Raw genomic sequence first — 20,240 nt, 5'->3', positions numbered from 1 at the left:
GCAATCTCAGATTGCGGCTGCATTGTATCCCCATATTAACACCACTAGCAGCTGATCCCCAGCTGCGCCTGACTCAGTGCCTGTATCGGGAGAATTTAATTTGTGTGTTCAAATCAAACCTAGTTCAAACATAATGCGTCCGGTTTTCAAACATGTCTCTGTCATGATAAACTGAACCAAGATACATTTCCCTACAACATATATGTCTGTAACGTTGGTATAGATTTGATCCTATGTGTGTTTTAGTGGGGGATAAGAAGGAATATGAAGCCCACTCTTGGCTCCCGCCTGACCAGTACACCTGCTCCAAGGCTCTGCTATTGTTGCTTTGAGTCAATCCCCAGGCGATAAGCCACTACTGCCTGGGATGACTCTTCTCTCTTTTCTTCCCTGGACACCAAGCATCTGCTTGATGTGTTCCCACAGTAAAATGTGTGGCATGAAGGATCGCATGTCCCTTCACTGCTGTAGTACTCTCTGCTGCCACAGGCTCCACACCACAGGCCCACCTCAGGATAGTGTGTTCACTGAAAATAGAGGTACTTGCCCAAATCTGGCTTTGATTGCTTTATGGTATTGAAATGTTAACTTAGCCGTCCCTTTCCGTACACTCGATTGAAATCATTCAGATTTTTAGATTTAAAAAAAAATTGCATTAAATCACTGCAACTTCAAGTCACCTTCGAGATCTGAATCTGGTTGAGTAAGTTCTCTTGCTAAAGAGAATTTTAAAGCCCATGCTAACTCACTCATTTGACCTCCTAATGTGTAAAACACTTTCCTTGTTTGATATAGAGACAGTCTGAAATCATTTTATTTTAGTGTGTGCTTGTTGAGAATACTTGGAACCAAGATTAGATTTTTTTGTTAGGCAGCGAGTTGTTATGATCTGGAATGCACTGCCTGAAAGGGTGGTGGAATCAGAATCAATAGTAGCTTTCAAAAGGGAATTAGATAAATATCTGAGAAGGAAAAATTTGCAGTGCAATGGGTGAAGCGCAGGGGAGTGGGACTAATTTGAGAGCTCTTTGAAAGAGCCGACACAGGCATGATGGGCCAAATGGCCTGCTTCTGTGCTGTAAGATTCTATGATTTATTCCACTTGTGAGGAAGGCTTCTCAGCTTGTGCCTTTTGTTGCTTTTGCATTTTTATTTAAATATCTGATCTTTCAACACTGAATAATTTCTGTGTTCAGTTCCTCACTGAGTAGGCTGTCTCCTCCCAGGAGAAACAAAAACAAATAACGTCAACAAAATAAATCAGGGTTAAACTGTTTGAACTGTGCCCAACTGACTGTTCAGTCTCATGAGCATGATTATTGATTAAATACATGTTATCAGACAAGGAGGTGCTTATGATTGTTATAAACTACTGCAATGCAATTAAAAGTAGAGAACATAGTGCCTATTTTGTAGCTAACAGATATAAATAGCTGTGCTCTATTTGTCTCTATGAAATGCTGAAAGTTGAGTAAATATTGAGCTGCATTTTATTTTTAGATGTTTACCGTGAAATAATATTGTACATTGTGTGATTCTGTAGCTTAGCCGTTAAGATGCTTGTTTTGGAACGTTGATCGATGACTTGAAATCCCAGGGCTTACAGGTGAACGCATCAAATGGCCAGTCAGATTTGTGACGAGTCTGGTTGGTTCTCAGTTGGGTTGCTGGCTGTAAAACACTTCACAGCAAGCGAGTGGGGTTTCAAGGCCAAACCTTTTGTGGGAGAACAGTCTGGTGTTATCGCACCCCGTTGGAGGTGATCCCTTTGGGGAGCAACCCTGAAGGATGTCTTTGTAGCTCTGCACAGTTTCGCTCATCTTCTCTTTCGAAGTGTGAGACAAGGTGGACAAGATCCCAAATGGTCACGATTTAGTTGTTCTGGGAAACCAAACAGATTAGATTCATTTCAGTTCAATGGGCTGAACATCAATAGGGTTTACTTGGTTGATTACTGGTAACAAGACATTTAAAGATGAAATTTCTCTCCTTTAAGTGGAAAAATGGGACATTGCCCCTTTTCTCTGTAATTTGACTAGAAGCAAAATTGACATTAGCAAATGTGACCCTGCTATTCAAGAAAGGACGGAGAGAGAAAACAGGGAACTATAGGCCAGTTAGCCTGACATCAGTCGTCGAGAAAATGCTGGAATCCATTATTAAGGAAGTGGTAACAGGACACTTAGAAAATCATAATATGATTAGGCAGAATCAACATGGTTTTATGAAAGGGAAATCGTGTTTGACAAATCAATTCGAGTTCTTTGAGGATGTAACTAGGGGGGTAGATAAAGGAGAACCAGTGGATGTTGTATATTTGGATTTTCAGAAGGCATTCGATAAGGTGCCACATAAAAGGTTGGTACACAAGATAAGGGCTCATGGGGTTGGGGGTAATACATTAGCATGGATAGAGAATTGGTTAACCTACAGAAAATAGAGAGTAGAGATAAACGGGTCGTTATCAGGTTGGCAGGCTGTATCTAGTGGGGTGCCGCAAGGATCGGTGCTTGGGCCTCAGCTATTTATAATCTACATTAATTACTTTTTTTTATTCGTTCATGGGATGTGGGCATCGCTGGCGAGGCCAGCATTTATTGCCCATCCCTAATTGCCCTTGAGAAGGTGGTGGTGAGCTGCCTTCTTGAACCACTGCAGTCCGTTTGGTGAAGGTTCTCCCACTGTGCTGTTAGGAAGGGAGTTCCAGGATTTTGACCCAGCGACGATGAAGGAACGCCGATATATTTCCAAGTCGGGATGGTGTGTGACTTGGAGGGGAATGTGCAGGTGATGGTGTTCCCATGTGTCTGCTGCCCTTGCCCTTCTAGGTAGCAGACGTCGTGGGTTTGGAAGGTGCTGTTGAAAAAGCCTTGGTGAGTTGCTGCAGTGCATCTTGTGGATGGTACACACTGCAGCCACAGTGCGTTGGTGGTGAAGGGAGTGAATGTTTTGGGTGGTGGATGGGGTGCCAATCAAGCGGGCTGCTTTGTCCTGGATGGTGTCGTGCTTCTTGAGTGTTGTTGGAGTTACATTCATCCAGGCAAATGGAGAGTATTCCATCACACTCCTGATTTGTGCCTTGTAGATGGTGGAAAGGCTTTGGGGAGTCAGGAGGTGAGTCACTCACCACAGAATACCCAGCCTCTGACCTGCTCTTGTAACCATAGTATTTATGTTGCTGGTCCAGTTAAGTTTCTGGTCAATGGTGACCCCCAGGATGTTGATGGTGGGAGATTCGGCGATGGTAATGCCATTAAATGTCAAGGGGAGGTGGTTAGACTCTCTCTTGTTGGAGATGGTCATTGCCTGGCACTTGTCTGAACTTAGATGAAGGGACCAAGTGTAATGTATCCAGATTTGCTGACGATGCAAAGCTGGGTGGGAAAGTAAACTGTGAGGAGGACACAAAGAGTCTGCAAAGGGATATTGACAGGTTAAATGAGTGGGCAAGAAGGTGGCAGATGGAATATAATGTGGGGAAATGTGAGGTTATTACCTTTGGAAGGAAGAATAGAAAAACAGAAAATGTTTTAAATGGTGAGAAACTATTAAATGTTGGTGCCCAGAAAGACTTGGGTGTCCTCGTACAAGAAATACAAAAAGTTAGCATGCAGGTACAGCAAGCAATTAGGAAAGCAAATGGAAAGTTGGCGTTTATTACAAGGGAGTTAAGAGTACAAGAGTAAGGAAGTATTACTGCAACTGTACAGGGCTTTGGTGAAACCTCACCTGGAGTACTGCGTACAGTTTTGGTCTCCTTATCTAAGGAAGGATATACTTGCCTTAGAGATGGTGCAGTGAAGGTTCACTAGATTAATTCCTGGGATGAGAGGGTTGTCCTCCGAGGCGAGTTTGAATAGAATGGGCCTATACTCTGGAGTTTAGAAGAATGAGAGGTGATCTAATTGAAACATATAAGATTGAGGCGGCTTGATAGGGTAGATGCTGAGAGGTTGTTTCCCATGGCTGGAGAGTCTAGAACTAGGGGGCATAGTCTCAGGATAAGGGGTCAGCCATTTAAGACTGAGATGAAGAGGAATTTAACCCTCACTTGGAGGGTTGTGAATCTTTGGAATTCTCTACCCCAGAGAGCTGTGGATGCTGAGTCGTTGAATATATTCAAGGCTGAGATAGGCAGATTCCTGGACTCTCAGGGAATCAAGGGATATGAGGATCGGGCAGGAAAGTGGAGTTGAGGTTAAAGATCAGCCATGATCTGATTGAATGGTGGAGCAGGCTCGAGGGGCCATGTGGCCTACTCCTGCTCCTGTTTCTCATGTTCTTATGTTCTATTGTCAAATAAATCGTACTCTTCAAATCTGCGTGTTTCTGCATAATTGTGGAGAAAAATGGGCATCTTCCCCTGTTTCAATGGATTGGGGCCTATGGAGCTGATCATGTGACATGCCAATGTCATTTGAACATCCTATGAAACCTTCTCAGCCAATTGCCAAGAGAGCTTGACCAGTTCATCACTATATTCAGTCGGGTGTCTCCTGTGCAGTCGTTGTTAATTAACTGCAACAATTTTAAAGTTAGACGAAACCGATGTATGTAAAATATTTTTCCATTGCACGGAAAGATCTTTATCATTCCGCTCTGTTCAGTCTCTATAACCTTGTGGATGGGATCTCCAAGTTAGCAGCACTGAACTGAAAGTTCTATTGCATTGAAGAAAACTTTAGCCCAGTGCTGCTTTTGACTTTATTGTGTATAGTATCTTTCTTTGGATAAAGCCATCAAAGAGGGCACCACAAAATTTAGACAAAGTATACGGAGGAGTAAGAAAATTAATTTTTGCTGTCAATTAAATTTTTCCACACAGTCCATCATGACAAACCGCAGTTGATACTTGCAGCAAACATGAATGCAACCTGTTTCTTTTATTTTTAAAAAACATGAACGCCACAGCTCCCCCCCCCCCCCCCCACCCCCACACTCTCCTTAGACAGTTGGCTCCTTCCTAGGGTCTGGCTCATTGTTCCAGCAACCCTTCAGTACTGCACCGTAATGGCTGTTCTTAATGCATGAGCTTTGATAATGAGTGTCGGGAGGCTATTTCATCCTGGAGGCCATCATAGATTAATAATTCAGTCCTCACCCGCGATCACACACACAGATGGAGCGGGCTCACTGGATAGCGGTCAGGAGCAGGAAACCTGGCAGATCTTCCATGCTTCTTCTAGCCCAGAGATTCTGTGGCTAGTTCTAGCAACCCCTACCATCACACCTATTCGACTGAGCTACATTAGCACCGCCTGGAGATAGAGTCTGGGCCTTCCTGGTGTATATTCTCGGTCTTACATTTCAGCACTTGTAGCAAAACACTACGAATGGTTCATTCCACTCCCCATTCGAGTAATTTCTGGAACTTTTTTTTTTAAAAGGTATATGTATAAAAGAGCTGTTGCATTGTGTAATATTCAGTGCAATTTTGAGCAGATTTTTGTTTGAAGCATTGGTCTGTCTTTATAGCAATGCAGTCTACCCAGGTTCAAAGAAAATTCCAGAGTTAAAACACCTGAACAGTACTTGCTCATAATTAAATAAGCCCGAGTCCTGCAAAGGTACATCCCCACTAAAAGCGATCTTTAAGGCAGGGAGGAGCAAAGTTATTTGGGTGTCTTGGTACACAAATCATTAAAGTCTAGTGCAGGAGGAAGTTACGTTTCAGTTGTACAGAGCCTTTGTCAGACTCCATCTGGAGTACAGTTTTGGGCATGGCACCTCAGGATGGCTATATTGGCCTTGCAAGGGATGCAGCGCAGATTCACCAGAATAATACCAGGGCTTAAACAGTTAAATTATGAAGACAGCTTGCATAAACTTGGCTTGTATTCCCTTGAGTTTAGAGGGTTGAGGGGTGATCTAATCGAGGTATTTAAAAGGATTCAATCGAGTAGATACAGAGAAACTGTTTCCTCTGACGGGGGAATCCAGAACAAGGGGGCACAATCTTAAAATTAGAGCACGGCCATTTAGGGGTGAAATCAGGAAACACTTTTTCCACACGAGATTGGAAAGCTGGAACTCTTTCCCCAAAAGGCTGTGAATGCTGGGTCAGTAGGAGCTTTCAAGACTGAGATGGTCAGATTTTTAATTAGGTAAGGGTATCAAGGGATATGGAGCAAAGGCGGGTAAACAGAGCTAAAATACAGATCTGCCATGATCTAATTGAATAGTAGAACAGGCTCGAGTAGCTGAATGGCCTACTCCTGTTCCTATACGGGATGTCACTTGTGACCAAACTAGGATTCACCTCACCCAAACTATCTCCATAAAGCATTAAATGGCATGTCACTACTTTGTAACGCTGTTCTAATTCCAAATCCCTCCTTATCTGGCCCTGTATCTACTCATTTTATCTGATGTATTCCTCAGTCGAGTCTACAATTAGATGAACTTAAGAATTTAACTCCAACCTTGAATAATTACCCACAATAAAGCCATTAACTTTCAGCTCTCCCTTTTGTTTTAACAGGACAGCCAGTTTTATACTGGTGCTCACGTAACATGACCTTTTGGAGCAGCATCTCCTTCAATCTGGCCGTCCTCATGAACCTGCTGGTTGCGTTATTCTACCCCTTTGAAGGAGTCCGAGGAGGTAATGTCGTCTTGTCACGTGCGTGAGTGAATCGGACTGCAGTTTGCTTGTCATTTTGATCAGGAATTCGTGTGGCTTCTTTAAATCAAGCCTTTGAACTAGTTTACGTCCATTTTAGACTTTCTTCCTCTCCAAACTGGAATTAAGGTTGTTGACTGTGCCAATGGGAATGTGTATTGAATGTAGTTTAATTGAAAGCATTGGATGATTTCACTCGCCTCTTAGCTTTTCTGTTTAAACTTCATTCTATGTCTAGCACTAAAATACTTGACTATAAGTTACATCTATCACAGTCTAAATCTAAATAACCCAGTCATGGAGTGGCTTCCTTCAGGATCTATATAATTTTATAATTTTGACAGCCATTTATGTAGTAATTTTAACTTGTACTATTGTAAAACCCACAGCAGCGTCACTAATTAAACAGCCTAAAATGGCCAATTATAGACAACCTGGCAGGACTGAAGAGCTTGAACTTTTAATAATCCTATAATTGGGAAAGCTATGTTCTTTCAGATTGGTTTAGAATGAATCGAAACCAACTGACTTGAAAATAGTGTTTTTAGAGATTGTAAATTTCTATAACTAAATTATGTGGACAGGCTTGTTATCTCAACATAGTGGATTATCAGTTGGGCTTGAACTACAGCTCCATATTCAGTAAGGCCGCTTAATATTCCAGAACAATAAAACTACTTTCACAATTCCCACTAAATTTTTTTTTGTTTAAGTTGTGTCAGATTACAGTTGTTGAATCAGGGGAGATCTGAAGATCACGGCAGGTTTGCTTGAGAGGCCAAGGGAAAGATGCCTGCTTCTCGTGGCTGATGAGCACTTAATTAAAAAGCAGAATACTGCAGATGCTGGAAATCTGAAATAAAAACGGAAAATGCTGGAAATACTCAGCAAGTCAGGCAGCATCTGTGGAGAAAGAAACAGAGTTAACATTCCAGGTTGGATCTAGCAGGTCTCGCCTCCCTTTAGCTGCTGGGTTTCCCGATCCCTGAGAAACTTGGCCAACAGCCGTTAAACCCAAATTGCCGCACAGAGCCTCATTAACATATTAGAATTACAGACCCGCCTCTCCAGAGCAGGTTACTCGTCCACCCCAGTTAAACCAAAAGTAGCCGCGTTTGTAAGTAGCAGGTTGGGGTCGGGTTTCCCATTTTAAAAAATTTAAACCCCCCACTGCCCCACCCGTCCTGGGGAGTTAAAATTCCCTGATTGGTGTCAGCCGTGGCTCAGTGGTAGCACTCTCGCCTCTGAGTCAGAAGATGTGGGTTCAAGGCCCACTCCAGAGACTTGAGCACAAAATCTAGGCTGGCACTCCAGTACAATACTGAGGGAATGCTGCACTGTCGGAGGTGCCCTGTTTTGGATGAGACGTTAAACTGAGGCCCCGTCTGCCCTCTCAAGTGGACGTAAAGGATTCCATGGCACCATTCAAAGAAGAGCAGGGGAGTTCTTCCTGGTGTCCTGGCCAATATTTATCCCTCAACCAACATCACTTTATATAAAAAAAGATATTAACTGGTCATTATCTCATTGCTGTTTGTGGGACCTTGCTGTGCACAAATTGGTCGTTGCGGTTCCTACATTACAACAGTGACTACATTTCAGAAGTACTTCATTGCCTGTAAAGCGCTTTGGGACGTCCTGTTGTCATGAAAGGCACTATATAAATGTAAGTTTGTTCGTTCTTGTTGCACTGGACATCCTCTGTACAAGGATCCAAATATGCCTGTAAAAAGTATTTTTGGAAATCTATGTCTGCACTGTGAAAAATTTGATGTGTGAGTTGAAACCAGCAGGTGTACAATGGTCTATGTGCCGTGTGTTGTGGAGCACACAGTTGAAATCCCACTACAGCTATAAAGGGGGAAAGCAATTGCAAATGCGAGAAATCTGAAATAAAAACAGAAAATTCTGTAAATACACAGCTGGTCCGACTATCAGCATCTGGAAAGAGTAAGGGTAGGCTAACAATCCAGATGTGAACCCTTTGTAAGAACTGAGTTGTGGTGGAGGGTCTCCAACCGATAACCCATAACCTGTCTTTTCTCCTTTCAGAAGTCTCGTACTTCCAGCGTTTTCTAAAATCCTGCTGCGGTCGGACGCTGTCACAACAGACAGAAAGAAACCGATTGTTCCAATTTCATTTGTTCTGGTACCAACCAGTTTGCAGTGGAAGCATCATTGGGTAATCTGAATTTTGCAATCCAGACCATGTCTGACTGCAGAGTTGTTCTGGTTTCCTAAGCATGGGGCAGAGAGATTCTTTTCACAGTCTCAGCCAATCTTTTCGTGCAACACACAATCCCTTGGTATTATGCTTGTGGCTTTGTTCCAAGGTTATACAAATGGTGTGTTCAGTGAGAGTCCAAATGTCCTTGTACCTTTCTGTATGCTCCTGTAGATTTCTTTTGCTCTTTAGTTTGTTGTCTCACTCTCAAGAGTGAAATTGGGTTAAATAACAAGACCATGAAGAACAGTGTCTCTTGTGCACCTTGAGGACAGGTTGCGTAAACTTGGCTTGTATTGCCTTGAGTTTGGGGGTGATCTAATTGAGGTATTTAAAATGATTAAGGGATTCAGTAGGGTAGATGCAGAGAAACTATTGCCTTTGGTGGGGGAATCCAGAACAAGGGGGCACAATCTTAAAATTAGAACTGGGCCATTCAGGAGTGAAAGAAAGAAGCACTTTTTCACAAAAAGGGGAGTGGAAATCTGGACCTCTCTGCCCCAAAAGGCTGTGGATGCTGGGGGTCAATTAAAGCTTTCAAGACTGAGGTCAATAGATGTTTGTTGTGGTGAGGGTATCAAGGGATATAGAATAAAGGCGGGTAAATGGAGTTGAGATACAGATCAGCCGTAATCTAATTTGGATGGTGGAATTGGCTCAAGGGTCTGAATGGTCTACTCCTGTTCCTTTGTTTCTATGAAATGCTGCCAACCACTTGGTAAGCATGGCTTCGGATTGTAATTTTTTTTTCAGAATCTTCTGTCCTGTCCTTCCCTTCCCTCAGATCTTAGATATAATGTCATGTGCTGGATTTCCACGGTACTGGGAAGCTCCTGATGTCTCATCCAAGTGACCGTGAACACAGCGAGTGTTGACCGTCTGCTTGACCGTGAGAGGTAATACGGCCAAACCTGCTTCTGCCCTCACCTGAAATCTACACACAATTTTCATCTGCTTTCAGGTCCTGGTTTGGCCACAAGCTCAAGCTTGCTAAGGGCCGTTCTGCTGCCACCCCCACTACATCTCGGGCTGAATTCAGCTCACTCGACACGAGCCAACCATTCAACCCGAGACCTTCCTGGCATTGTGTGGCTTGCTGGCACACCAGGCAGCGCCATTGGGGAAGCTCTCGGCATCTGATTTACCCAGTAAGCTCTTCAGTCCAGTCTGTTTTACGCACTGTATGAGCCCATTACCACAGCGACACTAATCCAGGTGGATCAAAGTCCAACTAATACATTAGAATGGGATGAAAGTGAACCATTGGATGAGGAAAATGGTCATGTTTAAACTTTGGAGCAGCCAAACTAGTTCTCTTACTATAAATTTAATTTTTTTGTATCTAATCCCGAATGTTGTCAGTCACAGAAGAATTTCAAAGGAATAGTTGAAGCATCAGCTTAATGGAGAAAAGCCTGAGACCAAGGCCGGGCTCTGAAGTATTTTGTATCTGATTTTTTTAAAAAAGACTTGCATTTATATAGCAACTTTCAGGGCCTCAGGACGTCCCAAAGCGCTTTACAGCCAATGAAGTACTTTTCAAAACGTAGTCACTGTTGTAATGTAGGAAATTTTGTCATTTCAAATGTAATTTTGGACTAAGAATGTGTTTTGATCAATGGAATATTTTATTCACAGAATACTCTTTGACTGGTCTTTTACAGATATGAATGGTTTTATTTAAATGTTTGCGGCAGGTTTTTATAGAGGAACAGAAACCCATTGGGTTTTCATGAATTTGTTCCTCTTGTTAACTGCTGTCATCATACTTGGGGAATTCTCATCTTTTATGTTCTGTGTCCATCTGCTCCTCCACCTCCAAAAAAAAATGGACTTCCAACGTTAACATAACACTCAAAAAGCCAAATAAACATTAAATACACTGCCCGGATTAATGGGAACTTGGCCATCGGGTCATTGAATTAATTTCTCATGAGCTGTCAGTTGCCTTTCAAGAGGTTAAAGGAACAGCACACAAACGCACTGTGGCTTTGAAAAATAGATGACACAATGAGCGGACCTCCTAACTGGCTCAGAGTAATGCATTCGAGTGTCACCGCAGCCCTGTCTTTGTACAAGATCTCTGCTTTTCACAACATAGCTCTTTCTAGACATGCTTCCGTAATGTGCGGAAGAATTTATGTGGAGGCACTTTAATCTCTTTCCAAGAAGCTTCAGGGCATATCCACCTCACTGTTTCAGCTCTGTTTGCAGAGTGCTGTCATAAATCTTTCATCGCTTTAGGAGAGAGAGAGAAAGAACAGTACGTTACAACAGTGCTCCTTCTCTCTGGCCCCAACACTCCAGTGGTTGCACATCTCGAACTGGACATTCTAATTCCCTGCCACTGCCACAGGCCCTACACACAGCAGATAATATACGCCTAAAAAGCAATCCCTGCAGCATTCAGTTCACGAGTTTCAGAGAACATTTTCCTTGTATTAATGTGGTGGTTGAGGTTTCAGACGGGTTCGCACAGGGCTGTTATATTTCGATATGTCATGTCTGGAGTGCATTTCCTATCTGTCATACTTCAAGAGCCACATTTGAATTGTTGTGCCATGCTCTTTTTTTTAAAAAAAAAAGTTTAATGAAGCAAAGGCGACCATTGGGAATGTAGATACTTTCATGGGGCAGAAAATACCAGAGTGAGAAGGCAGGACTTTATTCTGATTGCTGCCTGATTTTCGGTTATTGTTTCAGTGGATAAGAACAGCAACAACTACTTGCATTTATGTAGCGCCTTTAACTTTGTAAATCGTCCCAAGGCGCTTCACAGGAGCATTATCGGGCAAAATTTGACACCAAGCCACATAAGGAGATATGAGGACAGATGACCAATAGCTTGGTCAAAGAGGTAGGTTTTGAGGAGCATCTTAAAGGAGGAGAGAGGCAGAGAGGTTTAGGGAGCGAATTCCATAGCTTAGGGCCTCGGCAGCTGAAGGCGCGGCCATCAGTGGTGGGGTAAACATAGGCCATTCGGCCCTTCAAGCCTGCTCCACCATTCAATATGATCATGGCTGATCCCCTCTCTCAATACCATATTCCCGCTCTCTCCCCATACCCCTTGATGCCTTTTGTGTCTAGAAATCTATCTCGCTCCATCTTAAATATATTCAGTGACTTGGCCTCCACAGCCTTCTGTGGTAGAGAATTCCACAGGTTCACCACCCTTTGAGTGAAGAAATTTCTCCTCATCTCAGTCCTAAATGTCCTACCCCATATCCTGAGACTGTGACCCCTCGTTCTGGAACCCCCCCCAGCCAAGGGAAACATCCTCCCTGCATCCAGTCTGTCTGGCCCTGTCAGAATTTTATGTTTCAATGCGATCCCCTCTCATTCTTCTAAACTCCTGTGAATACAGGCCGAGTCGACCCAATCTCTCCTCATACGACAGTCCTGCCATCCCAGGAGTCAGTCTGGTGAACCTTCACTGCACTGGCAAGTATATTTTTTCTTAGGTAAGGAGACCAGAACTGCACACAATACTCCAGGTGTGGTCTCACCAAGGCCCTGTGTAACTGCAGTAAGAGATCCTTGCTCCTATACTCAAATCCTCTTGCAATGAAGGCCAACATACCATTTGCCTTCCTAATTGCTTGCTGCACCTGCATGTTTGCTTTAAATGACTGGTGTACAAGGACACTCAGGTCCCTTTGTACATCAACATTCCCCAATCTATCACCATTTAAATAATACTCTGCCTTTCTGTTTTTCCTTCCAAAGTGGATAACTTCACATTTATCCACATTATACTGCATCTGCCATGTATTTGCCCACTCGCTCAACTTGTCTAAATCGCCTTGAAGCCTCTTTGTATCCTCCTCACAACTCACGATCTCATCTAGTTTTGTGTCGTCAGCAAACTTGGAAATAGTACATTTGGTTCCCTCATCCAAATCATTGATACATATTGTGAATAGCTGGGGCCCAAGCACTAATCCCTGTGGTACCCCACCAGTCACCGCCTGCCACCTCGAAAAAGGCCCATTTATTCCTACTCTCTGTTTCCTGTCTGTTAACCAATTTTCAATCCGTGCCAGTATATTACCGTCAATCCCATGTGTTTTAATTTTGCACACTAGCCTCTTATGTGGGACTTTATCAAAGGCCTTCTGAAAATCCAAATAAATCACATCCACTGGTTCTCCCTTATCTATTCTACCAGTTACATCCTAAAAAAAACTCCAGTAGGTTTGTCAAACATTATTTCCCTTTCATAAATCCATGTTGACTTTGTCTAATCCCGGTGATATTTTCTAAATGTCCTGTTATCACATCCTTTATAATAGACTCAAGCATTTTCCCTACTACTGATGTTAGGCTAACCGGTAATGAAAGTGGGGGATGCACAAAGGCCAGAATTGGAGAAACACAGAGTTGACGGAGGGTTGTGGGGCTGGAGGAGGTTACAGAGAAAGGGGGGGGCGAGGATTTGAAAACAAGGATGAGAATTTTAAATCTGAGGTGTTGTTGGACCGAGAACCAATATAGATCAGCAAGCACAGGGGTGATGGGTGAACGGGACTTAATGCAAGTCAGGATATCAGCAGCAAAGCTTTGGATGAGCTGAAGTTTAGAGGGTGGAAGATGGGAGATCGGCCATGAGAGCATTAGAATAGTCGAGTCTGGAGGTAATAAAAGCATTGTGCATTTCAGCAGCAGATGGGCTGAATCGGTTGGGAGGGTGGGGGGAGATGGGCGATGTTATGGAGGTGGAAGTAGGTGGTCTTAGTGATGAGGGTGTGGTGTCGAAAGCTCAGATCGATCAAATAGAACGCAAGATTACAAACAGTCTGGTTCAGCCTCAGACAGGGAGGGGGATGGAATCGGTGACGAGGGAACAGAGTTTGTGGTGGGGACCAAAGACAATGGCTTAGTCTTCCCAATATTTAGTTGGAGAAGATTTCTGCTCATCCAATACCGGAGGTCGGACAAGCAGCGTGACAAACCAGATGCAGTGGAGGGGTCGAGAGGTGATGGTGAGGTAAAAGCAAGAAATGAAGACTTACATTTATGTAGCCCCCTTCATGATCTCAGAACGTCTCAAAGTGCTTTACAGCCAATAAAGCACTTTTGAAATGTAGTCACTGTTGTAATGTAGGAAACATGGCAGTCAATTTGTGCACAGCAAGGTCTCGCAAGCAGCAATGTGATAATGACCAGATAATGTGTTTTATTTTAGTGATGTTGGTTGAGCGATAAATATTGGCCAGGACAACTTGGAGAACTCCCCTACTCTTTTTTTTGAATAATGCCTTGGGATCTTTTGCGTCCACCAGAGAGGGCAGACAGGACCTCGGTTTAACGTCTCGTCCAAAAGACAGCACCTCTGACAGTGCAGCACTTCCTCAGTGCTGCGTTGGAGCATCAGCCCAGATAGAGTGCTCAAGTCTCTGGTGTAGGACTTGAACCCACGACCTTTGGATTCAGGCGAGAGTGCTCCCACTGAGCCACAGCAGACACCATATGCAGAGTCTTATAAATAAGTTGAAATATTCTTGCGATTGGTTCTACAATGCTAGTGATACAAGTTATGTTGAGGCTGGAGGGGAAGGGACGTCCAAATCAACTTCTTCAAATGTGGATGGGAATTTCCTACTGCGAGTTGACTGTTCTCCACAGAAATACTGTGTGTAATAGGAAATTCCTGTCCACAATTACACAGCCTATATTTGGTGATTTGCAATTAACCTCTTGCTTGACATATGCAGGTGGCTGGCTCTGTATATTGTACTGACTGACTATTTCTTTTGGGTGTAGGTACTTTGGAGACACATTTATCGGGTCTTCTGTGGACAGCAGTCTGTATATCTCTGGCCATCGTGATTGCCCTTCCTAAACCCCATGGTATTCGAGCCTTGATAGCCTCGACAATTTTGCGGCTTATATTCTCAGTTGGTTTAGAGCCAACACTATATTTGTTGGGAGCATGTAACGTAAGTATTTTGTAAAACTACAACATTAGTACAATCCAGTGCAATCAGACTAGTGGGCTTTCGGCCAGTAAATGTTTTGAAAGCAAAACGCGATGAAACCAGTTGAAACCAGCTCCCCAATGGCTTCATGGGTGAATGCACTGCCTGGTGTGACAAACCAGAAGGTCCCAGGTTTGAGACTTGATCTCTGGTCTGCACTCTGTGTGTGAATCTCTGTTGGGATGCCAAAATTCAGCTCCATTCCCTGGGCTCGGGAGTGGGGGGAAAGCATCAGGGTTCCTGCTCATATTCTCTATTCACTGACTTCACTGGAAGAACAACCCAAAATCTGGTGAACATAACACACTTCGCAGGCTCCTTCAGTTCTACCCCTTTCTGGCAGCAAAGTACTAGAAATGACTGTGGCCAAAAGGCAAACTTCTGTACGTGTTTCGATTATGTCCCAACGTCTCTCTACACTTGACCTCCTTACCAGAGTCCGAACCCCCACCATTACTAAGGTACACAGATTAGCACATCTATGTTAGAAATAAAAACATTCATCTCTATGCCAAAGTGAAACATTTCCACTCCCACAGCAAATGTGTAAATAAAGCATGGGTTGGATTGTAGACTACTGAGAATGAGGGATGCAGAGGCTCTGCGTGGAGTTTGGGAAATTCCAGACATTCCACCCTCTTTCCACCCCCGATCAATGCCAGAAGCTTACTCAATGCAACCACTCCCAGTGAAGCCCCACTGTTTCCCCCCCCCCCCCCCCCCCCCCCCACCTCGTAAAAAGACCAGCCAGTACAACCAACACAACAGAAAAGAGCAGCATTCCGTCTTTGAACCCCACAGTGATGTGCTGCAGGGAATGATCCAACCTGCATTCCCCACACTTATAGCTCATTCACTCTCTCTCTCTCATGCGCCACCCCCACCCGCACCGCCACGCAAGCAGGGACTGTCAGGTCAACATATACACAGTCCACATCTGGAACATCCAAATACAAATGCCAGGTGTAAACTTTGAACCTGGTATGTCAATCAAAAATGTAAAATTACCCTCATTCTTCGAGCAGGGATGTGACATGCACCCCGGCCTCTGCTTATGCCACTCTAGCTGCCATTGTGAGAGTTTGGTGTGACCTCTGGATGTCGCAGCTGACCTACAGAGAAGTAATCGTGGCTGTAAATCTGTATCCTACCACTGTGATGGTGCACTGTTGAAAGAATTCACAATCTAATGTCCCTTCAGTTCTGAGGGATATTAATAATTTCATAAATGCAGCTGCTTGTGATATTCTATATTAAAGCATGATTCATCACAATGTCATTAGCAAAATGTTACTGTTACTCAAACAGATTTGATAATGCGAAGCAGTATATCGTACTTGCATTGCTGCATTTCACGGTGCAAGCTAAGGAATGGTGGAGTTCACTTTAGGTTTTCGTAAATGTTCAGTTGTATTTTGAAACAGCTTTCAGAGCCTGTCAGCCACAGTGACTTTCCTGGCTTATGAGCATTAAGATCCACTTAAGATTGTGTTTTTCACCCTGCTGCAAGCGAGGTAGAAATAAACCATTCGACCTAATGTTTGCTTGTTTTTTAAAAATCAATCTGGTGAAAATGTGGACCGTGCTGCCACATGGAGTAGTTGAGGCGAATAGTATAGATGCCTTTAAGGGGAAGCTAGATAAGAACATGAGGGAGCAAGGAATGGAAGGATATGTTGATAGGGTGAGATGAAGTAAGGTGGGAGGAGGCTCGTCTGGAGCAAAAACACCGGCATAGACCTGTAGGGCCGAATGGCCTGTTTCTGTGCTGTAAATTCTATGTAATCGTAATGATCCAGGTCCCTTTGAGTGGTGAAATTTCCCTCCAGCTCCAATGCGGACAGCAGACCCTCCTCTCTCGCCCTGATGAATTCATGGAACTGATTTGAGACTTTTTAAATGGGGCAGTGCTGCTCAGAACAGACAGTTGTTCCAAATTTTTTTTTGGTGGGGGGCGAGGGGAAGGGAAAGGAGAGAATTAAAAACATTGAAGTTTCAAATGAATGCCTGTAATCTTCAAATGACTTCCTTTACCCCACCCCAGATTTTAAAGGCATTTTCACTTCAGGAACTAGATGTGACCTAGAATCATAGAAATTGCAATACAGAAGGAAACCATTCAGCCCAACATGCCTGTACCTGGCAGAGATTGCACAGCTTCTGCTGAACACTTGTGTTCTACATTATCGGGACTTTATTAGTAGCAATTATATGAAATAATTTAAAGGCTGCGGTATGTTCTGAGTGTAATGATTGCAAGGTGCTAAAAATCAATGCACATTTTTCAGGGCCGCTAGGGTTCCAAACACCTTAAAAACCCGCAGCGTAAGGCTTTCAGAAACCTGCAGCCAAAAAGGTTTTGGCATCAGAGGGGGGGGAAAAAAAGAGTGACATTATTAGGAACAGATTGTTTGTGAATGCGTTCCGTGGAGCTGTCGGATAAAATAGCTCCTCGTTAGTCCATCAAGGCTTTCTACAGCATAAGTGTACAAGATAATGCCAGATTAAACATGGGTGGGTGACATGTGCGTAAAACGAAGAGTTCGTGTCAGGTCAGAGGCTCAGTCACATGACACTCTCTTCTAATTCTCCATGTGCTTGTGAATAAGTTACTGCAGTGTTGCACAATGGAAATCCCTTTCCTTCCTTTCAAAACTGAATAAAAGCCAAGTAACATTTTACAAAATAAGAGTTTAGCTTTTTCATCTTTTCCCAACACTGGCTTAGTGAGTGAATTGAAGGCACTTTACAGCCTTCTGGCCTTAACGCTGAGTTTAACAACTTTAAATCTTGACCACCGCTCCTATTTTCTCTTCGACACCTGGGACGGACACCGGGATAAAACATTAGAGGGGAGAAACAAGGTACACAGAGGAGTGGGAGAGACAAATAGCACTAAAGTAAAGAATTGTTCAGAAATAGGAGGGGATCAGACAGGGGGCAAATGCGAAGCAGCCTAAGATGAGTTTGGAGTGCATGTGCGTAAATGCACGTAGCGTGGTATATAATGTTGGTGTGCAAGAGACACAAGTCGCCACATGGGATTATGATACGACAGAGACCTGGCTCAAAGAAGGGGAACTTAATATTCCTGGCTACAAGGTATTCAGGGAAGATAGAGAAAGAAAGAAAGGATGATGGGTTGGGGTGGCAGTGTTGATCAAAGAAACTATTATAGCGCTGGAAAGGGATGATGTAGTTGAGGGGTCAAAGACAGAATCTATTTGGTGAGAATTAAGGAACAATAAAGGAGCTATTACATTACTGGGTGTGCACTATAGGCCACCAAATAGTGGGAAGGAGATAGAGGAGCAAATTTGTGGACAAATTACAGAAAAATGCAAGAACTATGGAGTAGTGATAATGGGGGACTTCACTTATCCCAATATAGACTGGGACAGTAACAGTATTAAGGACAAAAAGAGGGAGCAATTCCTTAAATGTGTACAAGAGAACTTTCTTGATCAGTGTATTTCCAGCCCAACAAGGAAGAAAGCAGTGCTGGAGCTAGTTCTGGGGAATGAAGTGGAGCTTGTTTCGGTGGGGGAGCATTTGGGGAGCAGTGATCATAATATCGTTAGGATTAGAATAGTTATGGAAAAGGACAAGGAACAATCAAGTATAAAAATACTCAGCTGGAAGAGGGCTAATTTCTGTGAGTTAAAAAGGGATCTTGCCCTGGTGATCTGGAATCAAAAATTGGTAGGCAAAACAGTAGGTAAACAATGGGAGGCTTTCAAGGAGAAGGTTCAGGTACAAAGTAGACATATTCCCACGAGGGGGAAAGGAAGGGCATCCAAATCTAGAGCTAGCTGCATGACTAAAGATATAGAGATTAAAATGAAACAGAAAATGGAGGCTAATGACAAATGTAAGGTTCATAATACAGTAGAGAACCAGGCTGAATACAGAAAGTACAGAGGAGATCTAAAAAATGGAATAAGAGGAATAAAGAGAGAGTATGAGACTAGATTAGTAGCTAACATAAAAGGGAACCCATAAGTCTTTTATAAACATATGAATAGACTTCAGGAGGACATAGACAGACTGGTGAAATGGGCAGACACATAGCAGATGAAATTTAATGCCGAAAAGTGTGAAGTGATACATTTTGGTAGGAAGAATGAGGAGAGGCAATATAAACTAAATGGTACAATTTTAAAGGGGGTACAGGAATAGAGAGACCTGGAGGTATATGAACACAAATCTTTGAAGGTGGCAAGACAAGTTGAGAAGGCTGTTTCTTTTTTAAAAAAAGCATATGGGATCATGGGCTTTATTAATAGAGGTTTAGAGGAAGCAAGGAAATTATGCTAAACCTTTATAAAACACTGGTTATGCCTCAACTGGAGTATTATGTTCAATTCTGGGCACCACACTTTAGGAAGGATGTGAAGGCCTTGGAGAGGGTGCAGAAGAGATTTACTAGAATGGTTCCAGGGATGAGAGACTTCATTATGTGGAGAGACTGGAGAAGCTCGGGTTGTTCTCCTTAGAGCAAAGAAGGTTAAGAGGATATTTGATAGAGGTGTTCAAAATCATGAATGTTTTTGACAGGGTAAATAAGAAAGGTTGGTAACCAGAAGACACAGATTTAAGGTGATTGGCAAATAACCAGAGGCGACATGAGGAAACATTTTTTTACACAGGGAATTGTGATCTGGAATGCGCTGCCTGAAAGGGTGGTGGAGCAGATTCAATTGTAACTTTCAAAAGGGAATTGGATAAATACTTGAAGGGAAAGAAATTACAGGGCTATGGGGAAAGAGCAGAGGAGTGGGACTAATTGGATAGCTCTACCAAAGAGCCAGCACAGGCACAATGGGCCGAAAGGCCTCATTCTGTGATGTATATGATACCTCCTCCGGACCCATTATCACCCCCTTTTGCCTTGCACCATCGTCCCTCTTGTCATCTGATCGCTCTTGCCCTCCTCCATTTGACGATCTTTCCCTGCCCCTCTCGCCCCTCCCTTTCCCTGGCTCTGTATTTGCTTAAAAGCTGTTCATCTCTAAATGTTTCAGTTCTAATGAAAGGTCACTGACCTGAAACATTAGCTCTGTTTTCCTCTCCACAAATGCTGCCTGACCTGCTTAGGGTTGTCAACCATCCAGGATTGTCCTGAAGTCTCCTGGAATAGAAGATTAATCTCCAGGACGCTGCTGCGAGCAAACCAGGAAAAAAATCGTAGGGGCATTAAAACTATTTTTGAGTTTTCTTTGAACACTTTTGTTTATTAGTTATAAAAATACTGGAGATGGGGAAAAGGCTGTCTGACTGACAGTCAAGAATCATGCAATCAGGTAACAAAGAGTCTGTTCGCTTTCCAATTAGCTGTGGGAAGGCGGGGCACCGCGAGGATGGATATGTCAGTTGACCAATGGCGGGAGTGTGGGGGCAGGGCAGTGAGAGGCAG

The 20,240-nt window shown here is 43.3% G+C and overlaps 1 protein-coding gene and 1 long non-coding RNA gene across 7 annotated transcripts in view; one reads left to right on the top strand and one right to left on the bottom strand.

Moving 5' to 3' along the window:
* itpr1b (inositol 1,4,5-trisphosphate receptor, type 1b) overlaps positions 1 to 20,240 on the top strand; it is a 439,399-nt gene that overhangs the window by 339,494 nt on the left and 79,665 nt on the right. For all 6 annotated transcript variants that reach the window (XM_067998943.1, XM_067998947.1, XM_067998944.1 and 3 more), the window contains 2 exons: positions 6,482 to 6,604; positions 14,610 to 14,785. In XM_067998943.1, the coding sequence (XP_067855044.1) occupies positions 6,482 to 6,604; positions 14,610 to 14,785 (299 nt within the window). The remainder of the gene's footprint in view (positions 1 to 6,481; positions 6,605 to 14,609; positions 14,786 to 20,240) is intronic.
* Positions 1,488 to 20,090, bottom strand: LOC137334282 (uncharacterized). The gene is made up of 3 exons (XR_010966123.1): positions 19,870 to 20,090; positions 15,833 to 15,936; positions 1,488 to 1,881 (listed from the first exon to the last, which is right to left on the bottom strand). It is a non-coding gene; the product is annotated as an uncharacterized lncRNA (long non-coding RNA).

Source organism: Heptranchias perlo, chromosome 17, assembly GCF_035084215.1.
Source record: "Heptranchias perlo isolate sHepPer1 chromosome 17, sHepPer1.hap1, whole genome shotgun sequence".
In the NCBI taxonomy this organism is placed as follows: domain Eukaryota; kingdom Metazoa; phylum Chordata; class Chondrichthyes; order Hexanchiformes; family Hexanchidae; genus Heptranchias; species Heptranchias perlo.
Note: the sequence above shows the minus strand (reverse complement) of the source record. Positions and strands in the feature narration are given on the sequence as shown.